The following is a 23,421-nucleotide window of genomic DNA, read 5'->3' on the forward strand; positions in this document are numbered from 1 at the left end:
ATACAACCATGTGTGTACTGTTTGATGAGACACTAGTTTGTTCTGTAAACCTTCATTTAAAGCTCAATTAAAAAAAAAAAAATTCTCCTCACTTCAATAGAATAAAATAGCCAAGTTATTCTGCCAACAAATACGTGGCACTCCAAGAGACTTTTTTTTTCTGCCCTAAACAGATTAGGCCAACGCTGACAGACACCCTGCGGCACAATGCAGGACCCATTACTAAAGGTTCACCATGGAACACCAAGCCCTAATCTGACTCAGAGCCACTTCTCTCTAGGCCAAAGCCAAGTGTCCATAATTCTGGGAACTTATTTTCAGAGGCAGTACTGGTATTCACCAGCAGAACCCTCTCTTTTTCGCCAGCATCTAAACTGAACTAAGATGACTGGCTAATAGCATGAGCAGGCATTGTGCAAGTTGAGGGGCCGCTTACCAATATACAAACACAGAACCTTGCTGGGCCCCAACACAAGCACAGGTAACGGTTTTGAAATGCTACCCAACTACAGAGAATCAAGAGTGAAGGGGGGCTAACAATGCAATCTCTCTTGTTCCTACATCATACCCAGTTTGCAGGTGCAAAAACTGAGCCTAGCTGTAGCTAAGCAACTTCTCTAAACTGTTATACCCTCCTGTGTCACCACCTCCCTTGGTTATCAGAGTACTTATGAGTACTCTGTGATATCCCATCACAGTACTTATTCTATCTGTTATTACTCTCTGTGTGTCTGCTACTAAGTTATAACCTCCTTGAAAAGTAGAAGTTGTCCTATCATCCCCAATAAATATTTGTTAGGCAAATGAAGGTGTTTCTCACAATCCTACATACTTCTCACCTGTTGCTATTAGTACTCTCACTTTTTAATTCTACAAGTATCTAAAAAAACTTATTTGTTAGGCAAATGAAGGTGTTTCTCACAATCCTACATACTTCTCACCTGTTGCTATTAGTACTCTCACTTTTTAATTCTACAAGTGTCTACTAAGTACTAAATACCTATTCTGTGCCAGGCACGCTGTTAAGGGCCCAGCACACATGATGAAGAAGACAAACAGCATCAGACCCTCATGGAATGTATGCACAGGAGACAGGCTTGAAGAGTTTGGGGGAAGAAATGCAAAAATCTGTGGGAGCTGGGGCAGGGGATGGGTAGTCCCAGGGTCAAGTACAGATTTCTGGAGAAAGTGACTCTTCGTCTGAGAAGCCATGAACAAGGTGACTGCAGTATGGACAGCAGGCAGAGAGGAAGAAAAAGGAAAACAGCCTGGGTAAAGGCCTCTGGTGGGAAAACCCGACTGAAGGCCTGCAGGTGGGTGGGCCTTCTATCAGCATTATGTTCTAGGCCCCAGATGACAAAATACAGATATGTGCTTCTTCAACATGAGCAGTTGTGAATTTAATAAACAGAAAACAGCAGACTTTAAAATGGGTATAATCATCTTTTCAGCTCCTCGTTAGCTTCTCAGAGGTTAAAAAATAAAATGTCATGCAGCGGGTCTCAATCCTGACTTCATATTAGAAACTTCTCAGACTTAAAAAAAACAAAAAACAAACCTGATGCCCATGGTTGACCCCAGACCAACTAATCAGAATCTCTGAGTGCAGGGTCCAAGCATCGGTATTTTCAAACAGTCAAAACTGATGACCACCGACCTAGTCGATTGGCAACTTCAAAAGCTAAGGAGTGCTGCACTCAGGAGCTGTTCCTTCAGTCTCTAGGGGAAATGTCCCCCACCCCCCTCCTCACTGGCTGACTTCCTCTTGTCATTCAAATCTTAGCCTAACCTTGACTTCTCAGAGGCCCCCTCTGACCACCCAATCCAAAGCAACCACACCCAGTCAATGTCTCCACACGACACAGCACGTACCCCTATCTGACCCTTGCCCTCTTTATTAACTTATTAGGTCCCCCACCAGATGTGACCCTGGGGCTCTTGCTGTATTGTTCATGGCTGTATTTCCAGTAGGAGCTCAATAAATACTTGATGAACGAAGGAAGAAACCAAGCCAGAAGGCAAGCAGGCCTGAAGCCTCCCTCGTGGAACTGGAATTTTAAAAAAGTAATGTTCTGAAGCTGTAGCTCTGGTGGATTTAGGTTGGACACGATAAAGCCAGATTAAACAGCATGGAGGGCATTTTTAAAAACCTAAACCAAAAACGAGATACAGGCCAGGTTTTCACTTTCCAAGCCGAGCTCTACCTAGGGAGAAGACTAAAGAACATCAAATATTTAGGCTGGACAAGAGTCAACAAAGGTGTGAGTTAGAAGTCTCATGAAGAGGAGGGGAACGATGAATGCTCAGCATTTCCACTAACCACAGGAAAGGAAGAAATGGCTTCAAATACAGAACATCTCGGAATTTAGCTGAGGCATAAGGAAAAGTGCGCTGAGGGAAACGCTGCGATCTGAGAGTGAACAGCCCGTTAAAGACGGTGAGTTACAAACAAGATCCCCACAAGTTCCTAAGGCTGGTATAAAAATACCTCTGTGTGGAATGGCTCACAAACAAGTATTACATACAGGAAGACAAATATATAGGGCAGCCAGTTTTGAGTCCCATAATTATTTTACCATAACTTGAGGACTTCAATTTCCTGCAGTGAATTAATTAAGAGTTGTTGTTAGGTGCCGTCGAGTCAATTTTGACTCAGAGTGTCCCCACGTGACAGAGTAGAACTGCACCAGAGGGTTTTCGAGGCTGTAATCTTCATGGGAGCAGATCACCAGGTCCTTCTCCCACGGAGGTGCTGGGTAGGCTCAAACTGCAGCCAACTTTTCGGTTAGCAGCCGAGCGCTTAACTGTTGCGCCCCCAGGTCTCCTTAATTTAGAGCTAGTATTGCTATGAGTCAGAATCAACTCAACAGCAATGGGTTCGGTTTTGTTTTTTTATCACTGAAATTGGAGCCCTAGTGGCACACTGGTTAAGTGCTCGCTGCTAACCAAAAGGTCAGCAGTTCGAATCCACCAGCCGCTCTTTGGAAACCTGAGGGGACAGTTCTACTCTGTCCCACAGGATGGCTATGAGTCAGAATCAACTCGATGGCAACGGGTTTTGGTCGTATCATTGAAATTACCTAGACAGAGAAAACACTAGTAAAAACAATACCAAGTTAGGTATTTATGGTGAAAAAAGTATGTTCATGATTTTTCCTTCTGTATAAAACATATATCTAAACCTACCAAGTAAATGAATAATTCAAGCAAAAAGAAAATGTTTGAAGAAGACTGAATTCAGAAGTTATCTACAAGGCCTTAAATATGAGCTTGAAAGAGAACCTCCAAATGCCAGCGGGAAACCTCAACTAGACCATCTGGGTTATCAACGTAAACCCAGTAGGCAGTGTGTCCTTTTAGACTCCACAATTTCTGACAATGGAGTTGCCACTTCCCCAGCCATTTGGAACTCAGCCTCAAAGCTCTGGAATCATTCTTGATGAGTGCCACATTTTGTTAATCACCAGATCCTGTGGATCATTTCTTTGTGAGAAAAAACACAAGGGGCAGCTTCACAGACTACAGAAATTCAGGAGACACAATCGCACTGCACAGACCACAGAAATTCAGGAGACACAATCGCACTGCACAGACCTTGTTTGGGTCCTAATTCAAACAAATCAACCATAAAAAGGCTTATGAGACAACTGGGCAAATATGAATATTGGCTAGGTGTCAGAAATATTAGAAACACTGCTAATACTTTTAAGCGTGATGATGGCACTGTCATTATGTTTTCAAAGTGCCTTTATTTTTCAGAAATACATACTGAAATATTTACAGATGAAATGATATCTTGGATATGTTCCAAAATAATTCCAAAAGAGGTGGAAGTGGGAATGAGAGAAGAAATAGATTAAACAAGATGTGTTGTTAATTGTGGAAGCTGGCAATGGGTACACAGCGGTTCAATTACACTTTCGTCTTCAGTTTGAAGTTTTAAAATTCCCGTAACTAAAAAAAGTCCTACTTATGTACATGAACACATTTATACTTTTTGGTTTACACGTGCTATGCTCCTGGCTTTAAAACCATCAATGACTCCCAACCGCCGAAACACCTTAGAGTAGCTTTCAAGGCCCATCATAGTCCTCTGGTCACCCTTTTTCCTATGAACACATCATGGGCACCGTCACTTACAAATCCTTAGTTGTAATGCTCTTTTCCTGTGGACGTACATTCCCAACACACCTACTCTTTTCTTGAGCCATGGGTTCCTTTTGGTTAAATCCAATCTCTTTTATATACCTTTCCTCTTCCACCCAGTGTGTAGTAAACTACCTCCCCTGACACCATTTCACAGACCACGATACTGGTATGTTTTTAAAATATAAAATGCCCCAGTCTTCACCTAGGTCACAAGTCTGTCAAGAGGAAGATTCGTGTTTTCATCTTCAGAGCTTTGCTCAAAGGGCAGGAGGTGGTGTTTGGTTACCCTTATGATGGCAAGTGGAAGGTGGGGAGTCTGTCCCTCACTGGTCTATACTTTCCAGAGTCTTTACAGTGGGCAACAAATACTTAGAAAACATTAAAGAGTTTCATTAAACAGAGTCATAAACCTTTTTTTTAAAGGGAAATTTTTATATTTAAACCTCAACAATAGTACGACGGCTTACAAGAGCAGTGAAGGCTGCGGTGCTCAGTACAGAAAGCTTAAAGGCAATAAAGAGACGTCCTTATTAACCCATTCATCCTTCCTTCAAAGCTCCAAATCCTATGCCCTGAGATAAAAATTTAAGATTCATTTTTCCATAATAAAAACCTTATGAACATTTTGCAAATACTGTATCATTGGGAGTATCTCACTGCTGCATACACAGAGCTCCGGGTTTCCTGGACTGTTTAACAGGTACAAAGAAAGTAAGGCTAGAGACGAACAGAGGGGGAAAGAAGGGGGCTGGGGGGATTAGGATGCACAAAAAGAAGGCAGATTTCCTAGCGGGCTTCCTTGCAGTCACCCAGGCACCTGAAGGAAACAGGCCCTATGGAAAGTTGAAGTTTCTATATAATCATTTAGTTTCTAGCAATTAATTTCTCAAACACATATTTATTAAGTGCCGATGTGTCAGGCATCATTCTAGGCAATGACGCTGCTAGGCAATGAACATACGAGGTTTTGTGAGAAGTTTAAGACACGTGCAGAATTGATAATAATTATGATCTACATTAGAAATGTCCAAGCAAGTTACGCAGATCTGATAAAGAACTACAAAACACCAAAGCACCAACTGTTATCACCTGAATTCACAGCAGACACACATGAGAAATAAAATCCACTTTACCTTGTATTTCATTTTGGGGCACGAGTGAATGTAGAAACCCATGTAATAATAGCTGAGTTGAGACGTTTTCTCATGAAGCTGCTTAGTAAAGGCAATTTCCCTGCCAAAAGAAAAAAAAAAAGGACAAAGGTACATTTAATTCTGTTTCCAATATTCAAATAACTCTAATTTTATGACAAATATTTGATGAAATCTGGTATTAAAATCCAAGCCTTGAAAGAAAAACAATTTTAAAAACACTGTAAGATGATTTTTACTAAAGAGATACCAATGAAACTCTAAATAACTTTGAACAAACGCATCTAAGGTCTAGGTTTTACACTTCATTGGGCCAAGTAGCTGATCTAAAATTCAAACAGCATAAAAGTAAAGGGATCTACTTAATATAGCTTCTTGCTATTATTCATTATGCCCTAGAGTTCTCAAAGAATCTGGGCTTACTAGGTTAAAAACAGTACAGCAAACTTAGGAAAACGAAAAACAAATTTTCAGAATAAACAACATTTATTACACAATAATTATTATCCCGACTATTACATGCAAATGCTTTCAGCTGTATATGATACATAACTCCTTCCTATATCAACCTATAACTTTAAAATATTTTTTATTCGTAAACCTAAAAAAAAAAACCTAGGGAGGGGAAAAATCATGTTACCTCACTACTTTCTATTTGTTGGCACAGGTGAGGAGTTCTTGAACAAAGATCGTCAGCGCCTTCATTGCAGTGGTTTTTATTTGTGCCCAGATACGCCTGGGCACAGAATTTCACCCTACCTAGTCCAGGTGACCGATTGGTTGTATCTGACAGCTTTAAGCAAAACATGAATACATTTCTAAAATACGAGGAAAATTGTTTGCTTTGTTTTTTCTTTGCTTGTTTTTTGTGTTTGTTTCTTGAAGTTTTTCTTTCCTTTCTGTGTTTTATTTATTTTTCCTTCTGGTAACAAAGGATGCTTGAAATCCAAGGAGAAATTAATTTTTTTACGGAATATTCTGTACATTTTGCAGTTTCAAATTTAAATCTTTGACGGGTTGCTGCCCTAAAAATAATACTTCTAAATCCAAGCAGAGTAAACAGTATCAGGATATCATAGAATAAATCCTACTACTCCTAGATCTACTCCCAGGGCTTGAACTGAGGAATGAGTGCACTGATCCAAACAAATGCAGGACCATCCAACTCTAACAAAAAGCCCTAGCCACAGCGGTGCTCCTTCCCCTGGGTCCTGCCTATCACAGTTCCATCACTGGTCTTCCAGCTATTCACACTCAAAACCTACACCAAGCCTGCCAAGCCCAAGTCCACTTCCATCAAGTCAATTCCGACTCACAGACCCTACAGGGGTTACAAAGGACAGAGAAGAACTGCCCCACAGGCTTTCCGAGTCATTCTTAATTGCTCCTCCTCTCACTCCACGCTGTAAGTCCTCTTGGCTCTACCTCCAACATCTACTATGAATATGACCCTTTCTTATCCCCCTCCTCCTCAAAAATCAACAACTACAACAGCCTCCCAACTGGTTTCCGGTTTTCTTTCTCATCCCTCCATAATCCCTGCCCCCTCCCCCACCCCCAGCAGTCTAAGCAGTCTCTTCCAATGTTAGTCAGATTGGGCAACCTCCTCACATCCCCCTTACTGAGTTGGTATGGCTCTTAGATAAAATCCACACTCCCTGTAAGTCCTGCTCCATCTGCCACTCCTCCTTACCAGTGCCACCTGCTTCCCTGCCCTCCTTGTATAACACTGTTTCCTATGACCTCACCCCTAAAACCTTCTTTCTCCTTATTCCAACATGTTACAGAATGCCCCGCCTCAGCGCACTTGGACTGGCCGCACCTTCACCTGGCTTGCTGCACCTTTACCTGGACTTCTACCCTCAGATTTTTACAAGACTGGCTTTTTCTTTCTTCTCTCCCCAAATGCCACCTGTTCAAAGGAGTCTTTCCTGACCACCCTATAAAAACCAGGCCCTATGCCTATCACCACTGATGATTTTATTTTCGTAACAGCTCTATGGAGTATCTAAAATTATGTTGTTGGTTTTCTAGTTAACAGTGTGCTCTGACTAAGCTGGAGCCCTGATGGCAGAGTGGATAAGAGCTCAGCTGCCAACCAAAAGGCTGGCAGTTGGAATTCACCAGCTGCTCCTTGGAAACCCTCTGGGGCAGAGTTCTACTGTGTCCTATAGGGTCACTATGAATCCGAAGCAACTGGATGGCAATGGGTTTGGGCCTGGGTTGACAAAAAGCTGGAAACATTATCTTATTTGCTTCTATGAACAGTAGCAGGACCCACAGACTGTGCTTAATAAATATTTGTTAATTATATTTCAAAAATTCATCTTGCTAAAATACGTAAATAAAAGCCATGTTCATGATCCCCAATTCAAACATTTTTTTAATCTGCAGACTAGATTACATAAAAACATAAAAATATAAAACTCTATATTGATTGTAGGACTATTTAAGAAACTGAGGAAAAACTACTAAACAGGTGTCACTGAAATACATTCAAATCAATAATGGAATTGGTACTTATAACCTAAAAAAAAAAAATTCATCCCAAAATGTCAATCTCGCTTCTAAATGTCAATCTCCTAGCTGCCTTTCCTCTTCTACAAACTCGGCAACCCATATCCTCAAGAGCTCTGAGAGGAAGTGACAAGGCTGCAGGGCAGGAGCAACCAGGCTCAGCTAGCAACAGCTCTCCAGCTTACCAGACTCCTCAGCTACCACACCTCAAAGCTCTCCAGAGTGAGGATTTTCAAGGGGTACATCAAGCGATAAACAGAACTCTTTCCAATTTTACTGGGAATTGATTATTTACTCCTTCAAATGTACCCGGATTTCTAAACCATCTCTTATTGAGCCATGAAATAATATTCCACACAGAGGCTGAGTTTATTATATAGGAAATAAATAGTATTCTTAATATTTATCTGAGAAGTCTAGAAAGATTAATAGCTACACAGTGAAAAGTCAAAGATTTAAAAATAAAAAAAGAGAGAAAACAGCAATAATTTCAAAGTCCTGACTAATTTGGATACAAAGCTGTATCTTTTCTAAAATAAATATAAACTTCGAAAGTTACATAATTTGAATAACTATGAATTTCTAGTTACAAAATGTGAATGCTTTAAGTGATCTGTTCCAACTTCAGTGAGATCAAGAACCACTAACGCTTCTGAATTACTTTATACAAACAATGCCATTAAATATATGAGAAAAATAAAAGATCATTACAGACCTCAGTTAAAAACACCATATAATTGTGAATTTATTATAATTTGGTATTAAGAGTCAGATGGAAAGTACCAATATATAGACCTTCTTTATACAGTGGCCATCGAAACAGAGACCGGACTCTTTTTTCAAACCAAAGTGCTGACTGAAAAGGAACATAAACACTTCTACTTTGATGATTAAGAAAATGGCACATATGCAACCAGGAAAATAAATATCTGGAAGTACATTTTGTCATCACTTGAGAAATGTGACCCTCAGACACAGAGTGGAAAATGTAAAGAGAAAAAAATGACACAATGATAACGAGGAAGACAAAGAGTCAAGCTCCCCACCAAATGGAAGTAAAGTAATTCCCCTCCCTTCCCTCCCTTCTGTACCAATATACACCAAGAAACAAGTAGGAATAAAAATAACCCCGGCGCTGTCAAGCGTTCCGACTCTTAAGGACCCAACAGGACAGAGTACAACTGCCCCATAGGTTTTCCAAGGCTGTAAATCTTTACTGAAGCAGGCTGCCACATCTTTCTCCCATGGAGCGGCTGGTGGGTTCAAACTGCTGATTTTCAGTTTGCAGGTGTGTCACCAGAGCTCCATTAAAAAAAAAAAACTGCCATCGAGTCGATTCCTACTCATAGTGACCCTAACAGGACAGAGTAGAACTGTCCCATAGAGTTTCCAAGGCTGTAAATGTTTATGGAAGCAGACTGCCACATCTTGTCTCCTGCAAAGCAGCTGGTGAGTTCAAACTGCCAACCTTTTGGTTAGGAGCCCAGTGCTTTAATCACCGAGCCACCAGGGCTCCCTCAGGCTCCACTGGGAATAAAAACAGGAACAAACGTTTTCATGAAATAAAACTCTATTATTTCACCACTAGGATAATGCACCTAAAAAGTTTTGTGTTGCAGTGCATTTATCTGTGGCCATAGACATAAAAGGGGAATCATATTTTGATGAAGATCACAGAGTCAAGAGGACAGCCCAGGGCCCCGGCCCTGATCTGCATACTCACGTCACTGTCTATTTCTTCCAATGGGCTAATACTGCTTTAATTCACTTACACTAGATTCATTTTGGAAACCCTCGTGGTGTAGTGGTTAAAAGCTATGGCTGCTAACCAAAAGGTTGGCAGTTCAAATCCACCAGGCGCCCCTTAGAAACCCTATGGGGCAGTTCTACTCTGTCCTACAGGGTCGCTGAGAGTTGGAATCGACTCGACAACAACAGGTTTAGATTCATTTAACTTTTAATTAATAATGAAAAAATATCTCATAGTGATGACACAAAAAAGAATATAAATAACACTTTAAAAACATAACTTCTGACAGGGGAGCTTATAAATGGATAAACTTAACAGCAAAAGCATCACACAAATACAACAGCTTCTCACACACTACTCTAGACGGATACCTTAAAAAGACAGTATTATCACCAGACGTTGGCATCACTTCCAAAGGTGGGGCTTCTAAGGATCAGTATGTGGCTAAAGGACTACTCTAGTAATTAATCGTCAGAATATACTATCAAACAGGATTCCTGCTGCTACATAATGAAATATAATCAAACGAGGAATGACCGTAAGTTCTATATGACCCAAAATACCTGCCGAAAGCAATCTTACCTTAGTGCAGAGTAGACGCCCAAAGACAGAAAAGAGTAATCAGGATCATAGTACAAATACACGGACGACACGCAGTGCGGAAGGATATCAATCACCCCCACGGCAATGATCCTGCCGTCAAGCCAGTACTGCTGGTGAAAGGAGCCGTAACCACACTCTGGTCCATCCGGGGGGTTCTCTGCCTGTGAAAAGTAGACAAACACCAACAGTTTGACATGTTTCCCTTTATATTAAGAGTCTTTAAAATTTGTCTGACAGAGACTGGAGAAACCCCGAGAGTATGGCCCCCGGATACCCTTTTAACTCAGTGCTGAAGTCACTGCTGAGGTTTACCCTTCAGCCAAAGATTAGAGGGGTCCATAAACAAACAATAATACACATAGCTCAACCATGTACACCAACTAAATGGGCACACCAGCCCAGGGGCAAGGACTAGAAAGCAGGATGCAACAGGAAAGCAGGATGAATGACAACAGGGAACCCAAGGTCAAGAAGAGGAGAGTGCTGACACATGGGGTTGGCAACCAATGTCACAAAACAATATGTGTATTAACTGTTTAATGAGAAACTAATTTGCTCTGTAAAGCTACAATAAAAAAAAATTTTAAATCTTTAACAATCGATTACAGTGGTACTTTCCTCAGGTTAGTAGGTCCTAAAATTTCCTCACCTTCCCTGGTCAAACTCTAAATTATGAAACTTCTTCTTATAGAAACACTGACCCAACAAACGTATGAAAAGAGAAATCTTAATTTTTTTCCCAACTCACTTGTTTTCAAGTTGGACAGTAAAGAATATAACATTTTATAAAAGTAACCACTGAACTGTATTTTTCCGATCCATGTAAAGGCTAGGAAGTAAATAGCGTATGAAAGAAAAATGGAGAACATAAAAGGAGAGGGTTGGGTGAGAATGCAGAGCTGCCCCATACTTCCGGTCAGGCTAATTCTGTGACTGCCCCGATCTCGTTATTTTTTTCTAAGCAAGTGTTGCTATGTAAGTACAAAGGTCTTCTGATCTGGAATGTAAAGAGCTTAGAAGTCATCATTCCGGTCCTCATAATAAGAAAAGAGCTGAAAAACTAAAAACCAACAACTCTTCTTAGATCCATCAGAGAATGGAGGTCACAGGGTAAACTGCCACCCCAAAGATCAGAGAGACAGACAGGCTGATGCGGAGAATCACAGCTCACTGCGGTAGACACCGCTGCACTGGACTCAGCATCAGGTAGGAATACCTAAAGGGTCACTGCTGGAGGTGGACTAGCTTGAGACAGAAAGCCTCCTGGAGGCCCAGCCTTTAGGGTGGGGGGTTCCCAGCACTTTCCTGAGTTTCACCTCCAGGAGCTCTACCACACTCCAAGAAAAATCCCCTTGAGCTTCTCTTAGGGGGAGGGGAAAGGCAACCATTTTGAAACAGTGTTCTGTTCTTAACAAGGGCCTGCCTCAAGAGAAGCTAGAGCCGAACCAGTGGGTTTTATCAGAGCCTTCAGATTATAACCCAAAGTATGAAATAAATCTCTGTGAGTCCATATTGATATAAATGACTGAATAAATTAATAAATGGGGAGAAGAGACAGATCTCCCATGCAGAAAAATTCCGAACAATACATGGAGCTACTCTGCCCTAAGGAATGGGGGCATAACTCCCCACTCCTTAAGTGTAGACCACCACAGTGACCTCCTTTCAAAGAGGACAACATGAAAAGGTGGAGAAAGACTAACTCTCCAGTGGAGGAGCTTGACACCACTACCTCAGCCAGGTGGTCAAGGTCAACAACAATGGAACTGCAGGTCTGCTAAGGTGTTAGGGATATCAGTGATTTCCCAAACTTCCACTGCTGTCATTAAAATGTTGTTTGGGTAATAAATACATCTTTAAACTTTTAAGGGCTTACCCAAACTATAAAAAATTACGTCAAAATCCAGTTTTGACGTTCACGGTCACTACAGCATTTATCTTTAAAAAGTCACTTCTATTTCCAAAGAAACAGTTTGAAGAGTAGAGCAGTGACAGACAGAAGCCTCCACCAAAAGGAAACAGGAAAGGACATCAGCCTGTTACAATGACAACAGCTGAACCCACACCAATACTTTAAATTGCTACACTTGAAGCCTAATCCCGCCTCCGAAATTAGACTGCTCCAACTGTGTAATAAAAAACAAACGAATGTGTATAAATGACTGCATTTTATGAAGCCATCTTTTAAACACTGAAGCCCCAAGGCTTAGAGGAATGGAGCTCTCTATCATTAAAAATAATCATGCAAGAAAACAAGCACTCCAGTGACGTGGAAACAGAGAAGATGCCAGCTCCTGAGATGGAAGGAGGGGAGCCTGTCACCTGTTAGGAAGCCTCCAAGTCAAGAGCTAATGAGATGACTCTGAAATCAATCTGAACTGTTCCATGAGTTCACCTTCCTGCGTCAGTCATTCCAGGACTCGGTAAGTCTAATGTGTGTCTTTATTCATTCATTTGAAGATGTATTTATCGAGGACATAGTCGATAAGAAATTAATAAGCACACTATCAATAAACAACCAATGCATTCTGCTAGCCCTAAATATAATTCGGTCCTACTTGTGCCAGCTTGAGATGTATTTTCAAACTGCAATTACCTTCCCAGTTTCCAATTGTTACACTTCCTCTCATCCCCTGGCCCTTCCACCTGATAACATGGCTTCTTTACTGTTCACTGGCTTGTTCTTTGCTCTGGTCAATCTAGCCATGGCCAGTTTGTCCTCCAATGGGCATTATTCCCAGCACTCAAATCATGTGGAATCTAGGGCTCTGCCCACTTCAAAGCACTTAGCAGAGACTGAGCTGCCTTATAACTACCAAAACATGTTATCAGGACGGATCAGTCCCTGGAGGAGAACATCATGCTTGGTAAAGTAGAGGGTCAGGGAAAAAGAAGAAGACCCTCAACAAGATAGACTGATAGAGTGACTGCATCAATGGGCTCAAGCGTAATGATCGGGAAGGTGGCACAGGACCAGTCAGTGTTTCGTTCTGTCATACATAGGGTCGCTATGAGCTGGAACCGACTTGAAGGCCCCTAACAACAACAAGTAACTACCAAAGCCCAAACCTATTGCCATTAAGTCAATTCCAACTCATAGCTACCCCATCATTGTCTTAAATGTGGCTATATTTATCTACTGACTTGGGTATAGCAGGGATTTTTTGAAAAGGGAGTTTATTTAAACATGTTTGGTTAGCTGATTTTCTGATAAGCAGCATAAATATACCACTGATCCTAGGGGCTGGGGGCCCGGTTGTGAGTCAGCTTTTAACTTGCTGGTTTTGTGATCTCTGCACTACTTAATCAACTGATTACTCAGGACTTCACATTTCCTCCAGCTGTGAAGTTATGGGGGTCAGTAGATTATATGGTTTATTCCTTGCTTTTAACCCTGGTGGCACAGTGGTTAAGAGCTCGGCTGCTAACCAAAAGGTCAGCAGTTCAAATCTACCAGCTGCTCCTTGGAAACTCTATGGGGCAGTTCTACCCTGTCCTATAGGGTTGCAATGAGTCAGAATCGACTGAATGACAAAGGGCTTGGTTTTGGGGTTTTTTTTTTCTCAATCTGTTTAGTAAGTCAATTAATACATTAAAAGTTGTTCAACAGGTATTCAGTAGGTGCTGAGAATGGGCTGGAGGTGAACCTGAGATACTAATTTCCTTTGCCCTTCTTGTGGTGGGAGCAGCCAGAGACTCACATCACTCACCTGTGGCTGGAAAACTCTAAAACAAAGTCAGTGCCTATCACGTTTCCAATTGCACAAATTGAACCGATGTGACTAACATGTCTGATGTATGTCTACAAACACACACACATCTGTTGTATCGGTGCAACCCTTTCAACTGACATGCAACTACCGTAATAGGATTATTTTTCTCTCAAAAACAATTCCTTGCTTCAAATTATTTAAACACTTTAAATCATGGAAAGAATATAGGAGTTTGACGAATGGAGACCAGGAGATAAAAGTGTGAAGTACAACAGCAATAACCCAATCTGTGAAATCGGAAATCAGAGCTCGTGGTGTGGCTCTCCATTCATTCAGTAATATCCCTGAAGCCCAGGCTCATCGAGCTTTATCGTGCCATGTGCTTCCATATGTTATTACTTGGATGCCTACTGATTAAAAACGTGTTCCTGCATAGCAACTAGAAGCTGTCTCTACTGCAAATTTATATAATCAATGCAGATTTATCAACCTAATTCCCCATTCTAATACCAAAAGCTTTTGGTGTTTTGAAACATTGTTCATAAGCAAGATTAGCAAAATGTTGATAACTATTGCTGGGAAATAGGTTCACAGGGGTTTATTATACTATTCCGTCCATGTATATTCAAAAATATCAATTTTTAAAAATACAGATGCATCTTTTCAAGATTAAAACCAAGTTTCATTTTTAGCCATATTCCATTGCTTCATGTTTACTGTTAATATTCTCCCGTAGATGTTATTGAATAGTTCTGACGAGTGTTATTAATTACTCAAATTAGAAGTTTTGAATAGATTTATCTCATTTGGTAAATCTATCCAAAACTTCTAATTTGAGTAATTAATAACACTCGTCAGAACTATTCAATAATATCTACGGGAGAAAATGTTAGCACAGTTTATCACAACCGAAAACATTAATGTCTATGCTCGTCAACTTCAGACACTCAAATGTGCAATATATACACCAACTTCAACTTTTTAAATTTGGGTAAAAAAATCGTAGAAAAAACACAAAGAGTCAATAAGCATATGACAGAATGTTCAAACTAATAAATAACTAATGAATCTAATTAGACAAGATACTTTTTGTTTTGATCTCACAAATTGACAGAAATTAAAAATATTGGTAACATGCAATGTTGGCAAAGGTATACATTCCTTATGTATTATTTGTGCAAGTATAAATAGGTATACTGTTTTTGGATGGCAAAACTGGCATTATTTATCAATTTAAAATAAACATACATGGTTACACTTTAATAAAAAGGTTAAAAACAAAAAATAATAAACTTATCCCTTGAGATTCATCAATACCACAGCTGGGACTCAGTCCTCTCAGACTTACCAACATATTTATCTATAAGAATGTTCACTGCAGTATTGTTGCTGACGTGAAAAACCACAAGCCACTAGCTGTTGCTGTGAGCTGCCGACGAGTCGATTCTGACTCGTGGCGACGCGATGTGTACATTGTAGAACTGCTCCACAGGGTTTTCAAGGCTGTGACCTTTGGGAAGCAGATCACCAGACCTGTCTCCTGAGGCGCCTCTGAGTGGGTTTGAACTGCCAACCTTTCTGACTAGTAGTCAAGCATTTAACCATCTGCACCACCCAGGGATCCAGAAGCCACTAACCCACTGTCAAACAAGGAATTGGTGAAATACCTTAGCCACTCCATACGGCCACATAGAGTATACGGAGCACCAGTAACAGAAAGAATTTGTTCTTTTTATGTCCTGACATAGAAAGATGCTCAAAAATACTTTAACTGATAAAAACAGGCTGAAAAATGATCCATTTTTATCATAAACAAAGAAACAACAACAACAAAAAAAAACTTAACCAATCGAAAAGGAAAACAAAACAAAACCCTTTTGTGTTTATTTGTGCATGTTAAAAAAAAATTTTGCAGGGATTTCAAAGATAAAAAATTTGTTTTTTTCCAGGGAGTTAGATTATAAAAGATGTTAGACTGGCTTTCACATTTTTTACTTGCTTCTGAAATGTCTGAATTAAATAAATGAAAACGTTTCTTTGTAATTGGAAAAAAAATCAACACTAAAAAATGTATCAGTCATTTTGCCCACTAAAAAGAGGGGTGTTCTCCAACCTCTCACACTCTCCCCTACCACTCTCTTCTTTAATTCTCCGAGAGGCTCTAGCCCCCAACATTAGAGAAGCTTCTCCCCAAGTCTCTGACTCTTGTATGTACTTCCTTGACAGTCATGAGAGAATGGAAACGAAACAGCAAATAATGACTTAGTGTTAGACCTTGAGAACCCCCTGAAAAGGTCTCAGAAGACCCCAAGGGTTGGCACGCCACACTTTTGAGAACTGCTAATATAAATGTATTTTTGAAGTAACTACAGAAAACCCACTGAAACCCAATGCTACTGAGTCAATCCAGACTCACAGCGACCCTACAGGACAAAGCAGAACTGCTCCATAGGGTTCCCAAGGAGTGGCCAGTGGATTCGAATTGGCCGACCCTTTGGTTAGTAGCCAAACTCTTAATCAACTGTACACTGCAAACAGAGAGGCAGCAGGTTATAGTGACCTGTGTCCAGGATTCGGAGTCAAAAGATCTGGATTTGAACCCTAAATCCACTGTCCACTTCCTGGCTGTTTTATCTTTGCAAGACAGTAATTTAACTTTCTTTTAAAAGTATCAGTTTCTGCCTGTTTGAAACAGGAATTACAGCACTGCTCACCCTCACAGGCGGCTGTGAGAGACAAGTGACAATGGACAAATAAGAGCACTATGCAGACTGTGAGCAAACGTGAGTTTTGGCTTTTAGTTTTAAGGGCTCTGAATGGCATACTCTAAAGGATTATTCCTACAAAATTACATAAGTGGCTCATTGGATAGCAAAGTGATTTACCCTAGGAGCAACAATCTTTAATGTCCTCATCAGTAAATCCGGGGTACTATTAGGAATATTTAATGCTTTATCTTTCTTAAGTCTACGGCTTGTAACCAAAGTTATTTTTCAGAAGTTCCTCAATTACATGGATTTAACTGATAACAGGGACAAATTAATAAAGCTCACCTCTAGCCATACAGAAGAAACACATTTGAAATGTTAGGGAAGGATGGCCTGGCGTCAGTGATTAATGAACTACGCAGTGCAGTGCCAAAGGAACAATGTGGAAATGACATAAATATTAATAGACCAGTCCTGGCTTCCAGCCAAATGACTCCCAAAATGAGTGTATGTTTACTCTGATATAGCACACCTGTCTCCTGACCCACCTGCCTCCATGCGTCTCAGTTACACCCAAAACAAACACTATTGAGGCTCAGAGGAACAGGGCAAAAGGAAGTCGTGTGCCAGGCACCAGGCCATTATTTGAGGGATTTAACAGGGGGTTCAGACAGCAACTCTGAGAGTCTTCAGGGACTTTCAGGACAGCAAAACCTGTGTTCTCCTCCCTTCCAGACAGCCAAAAGGACCTCAAATGGCCCTGAGCTGCTGAAGACTGCCTAGTCATCAGAGAGGAGCACAATGAACCATCTGCCTCAGCTCTGCTAACAACCTCAAGAAACCACCCTCAGGAGGGTCTAACTTCAGATATGTAGTGGGCTCATATTAAATAAAAACCATGACATTGATAACATAACTTCTAGTCACTTCCAAATTGGGGAAAAAAATCAAACAAGATTGTAGAATAAGATAAGTTAATTATAGTACACTCATATAATAAACTATTATGTAGAAATTGAAAACCATGCTTACCAAGACTTTTTAATAACATTATAAATATTTCTCTAAGTGAAAATAGAGCAATATAAAGTGGGGTGTATGACCCCACTCTTATAAAAAAAAAAAATCTGTGTGTGAGCATGTGTGTATGTGTGAAGGGAAGAATAAGCAAATGGTAATCCCAGACTTCAGAGATTTAATTACAGAATTCCACCTGGTGCTTCTAACCCTGGCCAATAGCTACCTTGTCTACTCAACCTCTGATTCTACAGTATGGGACTCAGCCTGAAAAATGACATGACTTTTCCCAGCCCACACAGCTACAAAAACAATCCCCACCCATACTTCTGCTTTCACCCAGTGATCAGGCCACCCCCCAGCTTCCAGTTCTGATTATTCGGAACTAATCCCAGACTGCCAACCACTCTCTAAGGAGATCTAACTTCCCCAAAGTTACCTCTGCCTGCCCTGGCCCGGGCTCTTTAAACGTAACTAGTGAGAATACTGAATATACCATGGATAAACGAATCTGTCTTGGAAGAAGTACAACCAGAACACTCCTTAGAAGCAAGGATGGCAAGAATATGTCTCACGTACTTTGGACATGTTATCAGAAGGTATTAGTCCCTGAAGAAGGACATCATGCTTGGTAAAGTAGAGTGTCAGCGAAAGAGAGGAAGACCCTCAATGAGATGGATTGACACAGTGGCTGCAACAATGGGTTCAAGCATAACAACGATTCTGAGGATGGCACTGGACTGAGCAGTGTTTGTTCTGTTGTACACAAGGTCACTACGAGTCAGAACCACTTGACGACACCTAACAACAACAACAGCCCTCCCAGGCATTATACCAGAAAGCAGGTAAAAGCTTCCCCACCTCACCAGCTCAACCCTCTTCCTAGCCTTATGGCCACAGCTCCCCAGTTAAGCCAGCTCTCTGAGGACTGATTCACACCATCCTCCTCATTCTACAAAACTGCTTGAACTCCCTTCCCGAGCCCAACAACTCAAACTTCTGCAGACCTCACTCTCCGCTGCTGCCTCTACAAACTCCCTTCATTTCTATGAGACACAGTTGTGGGTAACAGTCACTTCTTCCAAATTCTGACTGTTAGAGATAGCCTGACGTCTACCAGAGCCATGCCAAACAAAGGTATTTCACACTGACAGACTAAAGACGTGGTTAGGTTTCTTATGATCCGTTAATTTTTTTCTGACAGAAAAATGAATGCTACCACTAGCTGTGAGGCCAGGGACCATGGTATTTGCCCATTGTTGCTACCTGCAGCCTGCCGTCAGTGTACAAACACACACCCAAATACACACACACACTGTCTCCCAGTCTATCACAAAGCTTTCCGTGAGAAGCCAAGCAGCTCTGCACTCCAAAAAGAGCTTTGAAACGTTTTATAAGCTATCAAAGAACACTAATGGCTAACATTATTTAATATTAAGTATATTAACTGAGTAGTTATAATTAAAATATTAATGAAAATACATCTATTTCAATACACACCACTTTCTTGATGACTACTAAAGCTGCTTCTGACAGCTATACCAGGACTAGAGATACCGTGTAGAAGCAGGATATCAAGTCACCTCAAAACTTTTCTACATTTTAGGAAACTAAAAGATAAAGCAATGGTATACACTTTGTACGGCTTCAATGATGTATAGATATAATATTCACCCATTGTGAGTGTAGAATTCTATGATTTTTAGCAAGTTTATGGAGTTGTGAAACCATCACCACAATCTAGCTTTACAACATTCTCCCCCAAATTCCCTGACGCCCACTTGCAGCCAGTCCCCACACCTCCCCAGTTCCGGAAAACCACTGATCTGCTTTGTGACTCCTTAAATTTCCCTCCTCTGAACAATGCAGATCAACGGAAACTCCTGTGTCTGGCTTTTTTCAGCTAGTATAATATTTTTGAAGTTTATCCATGTTGCCACAGGTATCAGTAGTTTCCCATTTTACTACTGCATAGTATTCCATTACATGCATATACCATATTTTCTTTATCCTTTCACCAGCTGATGGACATCTGAGCTGTTCCCAGTTCAGGGCTACTATGAACAATGCTGTTATGAGCATTCACATACAAGGCTTTGGGTAGACGTATATTTTCATTTTCTCTAGGTGTGGCATTGTTGGGTCACATGGTAACTGTATCCTTAGCACTTTGAGGAAGTTCCAAACCGTCTTCCAAAATGGCTGCATCATTTTACATTACCACCAGTAATGGATGAGGATTCCAACTTCTTCAGAACCTCACCAATACTTTGTCTTTTGATTACAGCCACTCTACTGAGCTTGTAGTGGTGGCTCATTTTGGTTTTAATTTTTATTTCCCTAATGACTAATGATGTTGAGGACCTTTTCATGAGCTTATTAGCCTTCTCTGGTAAAATGCCTATTCAAATTTTTTAGTGATTTTTTTAACTAGGTTGTCTTTCTTGTTTTATTGAGCTTGAGAGTTCTTCTTGTTAGTGATTTCTAATTTAACTGTATTTGAGTCAGAGAAAATTTCAATCCTTTTAAGTTTATTGAGGTTTGTATAATAGCGCAGCATATGCTCAGTCTTGGTGAATGTTCCCTGTGTCCTTGAAAAAAATATGTATTTTTTTCATTGTTGGGTACACTGTTCTATGGATGCCAATTAAGTTGATTAATAGTGTTGTTCAAGTATTCTACCTTCCTTCTAATTTTTTTGCCAACTTGTTCTATCAGTTACTGAGACAGCAGTGTGGAGTCTCCAACCATAGCTGCGGAATTGTCTATTTCTGCTTCCAGTTCCATCAGTTTTTGCTTCATGTCTTTTGCCCAGATACGCATTTCAAATTAGCGTGCACTGATGTGATAGACTGATTTTTTATCATTATGAAATGTCCCTCTTTCTTTTTGGTAACAGTTTTTGTCCTGAAGTCTTCTTTGTCTGATATTAATATAACCAATCCAACTTTCTTATGATTACTTTTTTGCATGGTAGATCCTACTCTATACTTCTAATTTTTAACCTATCTGTGTCTTCATATTTAAGGTGGCTCTTGCTTCTTAAAAACATTAGTCTGAGAATCTCTGGTTTTAATTGGAGTATTGAGAACTGTATTGTCCAAGTGCAGCCAGTGGCACATGTGGCGATTAAAACTTTAAAGTGTGGTTCCTAAAGAACTCAGTAGCCACTCGGGACTACTGGCTCCAGTTCACACAATGCACACAGAGAGACTTTCCATATTACAAGTTTTGGTTAGACCATTTCTATCTAATGTACTCATCATTATGGATGAATGTAAGTGAATCCTCTTTTTCATTTTTTGGTCTCACTTGTTCTTTGTTCCCTTTTCCTTCTTTTTCCTGCCTAGATTGAAAACTCTTTATCATTCCATTTTATCTTCATTAGTGAATTATTCTACTGCTCGTCTGTCAGTTTGTCATACTGTGGTGGCCTGCGTGTTGCTGAGATGCTGGAAGCTATGCCACCAGAATTTCAAATACCAGCAGGGTCACCCATGGTGGAGAGGTTTTAGCAGAGTTTCCAGACTAAGACAGACTAGGAAGAAGGAACTGGAGATCTACTTCTAAAAAAACTGGCCAGTGAAAACCTTATGAATGACAGCAGAACACTGCCATAGTGCTGGAAGATGAGCTCCGCCCCCCACCCCCCGCCATTGGAAGGCACTCAAAAGACGGCTGGTGAAGAGCCGCCTCCTCAAAGTAGAGTCGACCTTATTGACATGGATGGAGTCAAGCTTTCAGGACCTTCATTTGCTGATGTGGCACAACTCAAAATGAGAAGAAACCCATTAAAAGTTGGAACCTGGAATGTACAAATTATGAATCTAGGAAAAACAGAAATCGTCAAAAATGAAATGTAATGCATATCCTAGGCATTAGTAAGCTGAAATAGATTGGTATTGGCCATTCTGAATCAGACAATCATATAGTCTACTCTGTTAGGAATGACAACTTGAAGAGGAATGGTGTTGCATTCATTGTCAAAAAGAGCATTTTAAGGATCTATCCTAAAGTACAATGTCAGTGATACAATAATGTATATACGCCTACAAGGAAGACCAGTTAATACGACTATTACTCAAATTTACACATCAACCACTAAGGCCAAGAATGAAGAAACTGAAGATATTTACCAACTTCTGCCATCTGAAATTGATCAAACGTGCAATCAGGATGCGTTGATAATTACTGGATGAATGTAAGTGAATCCTCTTTTTCATTTTTTGGTCTCACTTGTTCTTTGTTCCCTTTTCCTTGGAATGCGAAAGTTGGAAACAAAGAAGGATCAGTAGTTGGAGCTGGAAAATACGGACTTGGTGAAAGAAACGACACCAGAAATCCCATGATAGAATTTTGCAAGACCAGAGACCTATTCACTGGAAATACTTTTCTTCAACAACATAAATGATGACGAGACCCACGGACTTCGCCAGATGGAATACACAGGAATCAAATCAATTATATCTGTGGAAAGACACGATGCAAAAGCTCGATAGCATCAGCCAGAACAAGGCCAGGGGCCAACAATGGACTAGACCATCAATTGCTCCTATTCAAGTTCAAGTTGAAGCTGAAGAAAATTAAAACAAGCCCATGAGAGCCAAAATACAACCTTGAGTATATCCCAGCTGAATTTGGAGACCATCTCAAGAATAAATTTGATACACTGAGTACTAATGACAAAAGAAGACCAGATGAGTTGTGGGATGACATCAAGAACATCATACACAAAGAAAGCAAAAGGTCATTGAAAAGACAGGCAAAAAAGAAAAGACCAAAATGAATACCAGAAGAGACTCTGAAACTAGCTCTTGAATGTAGAGGAGCTAAAGCGAATGGAAGAAATGATGAAGTAAAAGAGCTGAACAGAAGATTTTAAAGGGTGTTTCGAGAAGACAAAATCAAGTGTTACAACAAAATGTGCAAAGACCTGGAGTTAGAAATCCAAAGGAAAAGAACACACTTGACATTTCTCAAGCTGAAAGAAACAGAAGAAAAAAGTCAAGGCTTGAGTTGCAATTTTCAAGGATTCTATGGGCAAAATATTGAATGATACAGGAAGCATCAAAGGAAGATGGATGGAATACAAAGAGCCACTGTACCAAAAGAATTAGTGGACCATTTCAGGAGGCAGTATATTATCAAGAACTGATGGCTGATGGTACTGAAGGAAAAAGTTCAAGCTGCACTGAAGACACTGGCGAAAAACAAGGCTCCAGGAATTTTGACAGAATACCAATCGAGATGTTTCAACAAACGGATGTTAACACCTGAAGTGCTCACTCATCTATGACAAGAAATTTGGAAGACTGTTACCTGAACAATTGACTGGAAGAGATCCATATTTGTGTCCATTCCAAAGAAAGGTGATCCAACAGAATGTGGAAATTATCGAACAGCACCATCAGTATCATAGGCAAGTAAAATTTTGCTGAAGGTAATTCAAAAATAGTTGCAGTAGTACACTGACAGGAAACTGCCAGAAATTCAAGCAAGATTCAGAAGAGAACGTGGAACAAAGGATATCACTGTTGATGTCAAATGAATCTTAGCTAAAAGCAGAGAATACTAGAATGATGTTTACCGGTGTTTTATCAAGACTATACGAGGGCATGCGACTGTGTGGATCATAACAAATTATAGTTAACATTGCAAAGAATGGGAATTCCACAACCCTTAATTGTGCTCATGAGGAATCTGTACATAGACTAAGAGGCAGTCATTTGAACAGAACAAGCAGATACTGCCTGATTTAAAATGAGGAAATGTGTGTGCCAGGATTGTATCCTTTCACCATACTTATTCAATCT

At 40.3% G+C, this 23,421-nt stretch overlaps 1 protein-coding gene across 10 annotated transcripts in view; it reads right to left on the minus strand.

The window, feature by feature from the left end:
- Positions 1-23,421, minus strand: part of ATE1 (arginyltransferase 1) — a 162,581-nt gene that overhangs the window by 86,507 nt on the left and 52,653 nt on the right. For all 10 annotated transcript variants that reach the window (XR_007513512.1, XR_007513513.1, XM_049856100.1 and 7 more), the window contains 2 exons: positions 10,150-10,331; positions 5,283-5,382 (listed from right to left, as the gene is read on the minus strand). Coding sequence is in view for 8 of the 10 variants with exons in the window: in XM_049856100.1 (XP_049712057.1) it covers positions 5,283-5,382; positions 10,150-10,331 (282 nt within the window). In the remaining 2 variants the exon portion in view is untranslated. The remainder of the gene's footprint in view (positions 1-5,282; positions 5,383-10,149; positions 10,332-23,421) is intronic.

Source organism: Elephas maximus, chromosome 16 (genome assembly GCF_024166365.1).
Source record: "Elephas maximus indicus isolate mEleMax1 chromosome 16, mEleMax1 primary haplotype, whole genome shotgun sequence".
Lineage (NCBI taxonomy): Eukaryota > Metazoa > Chordata > Mammalia > Proboscidea > Elephantidae > Elephas > Elephas maximus.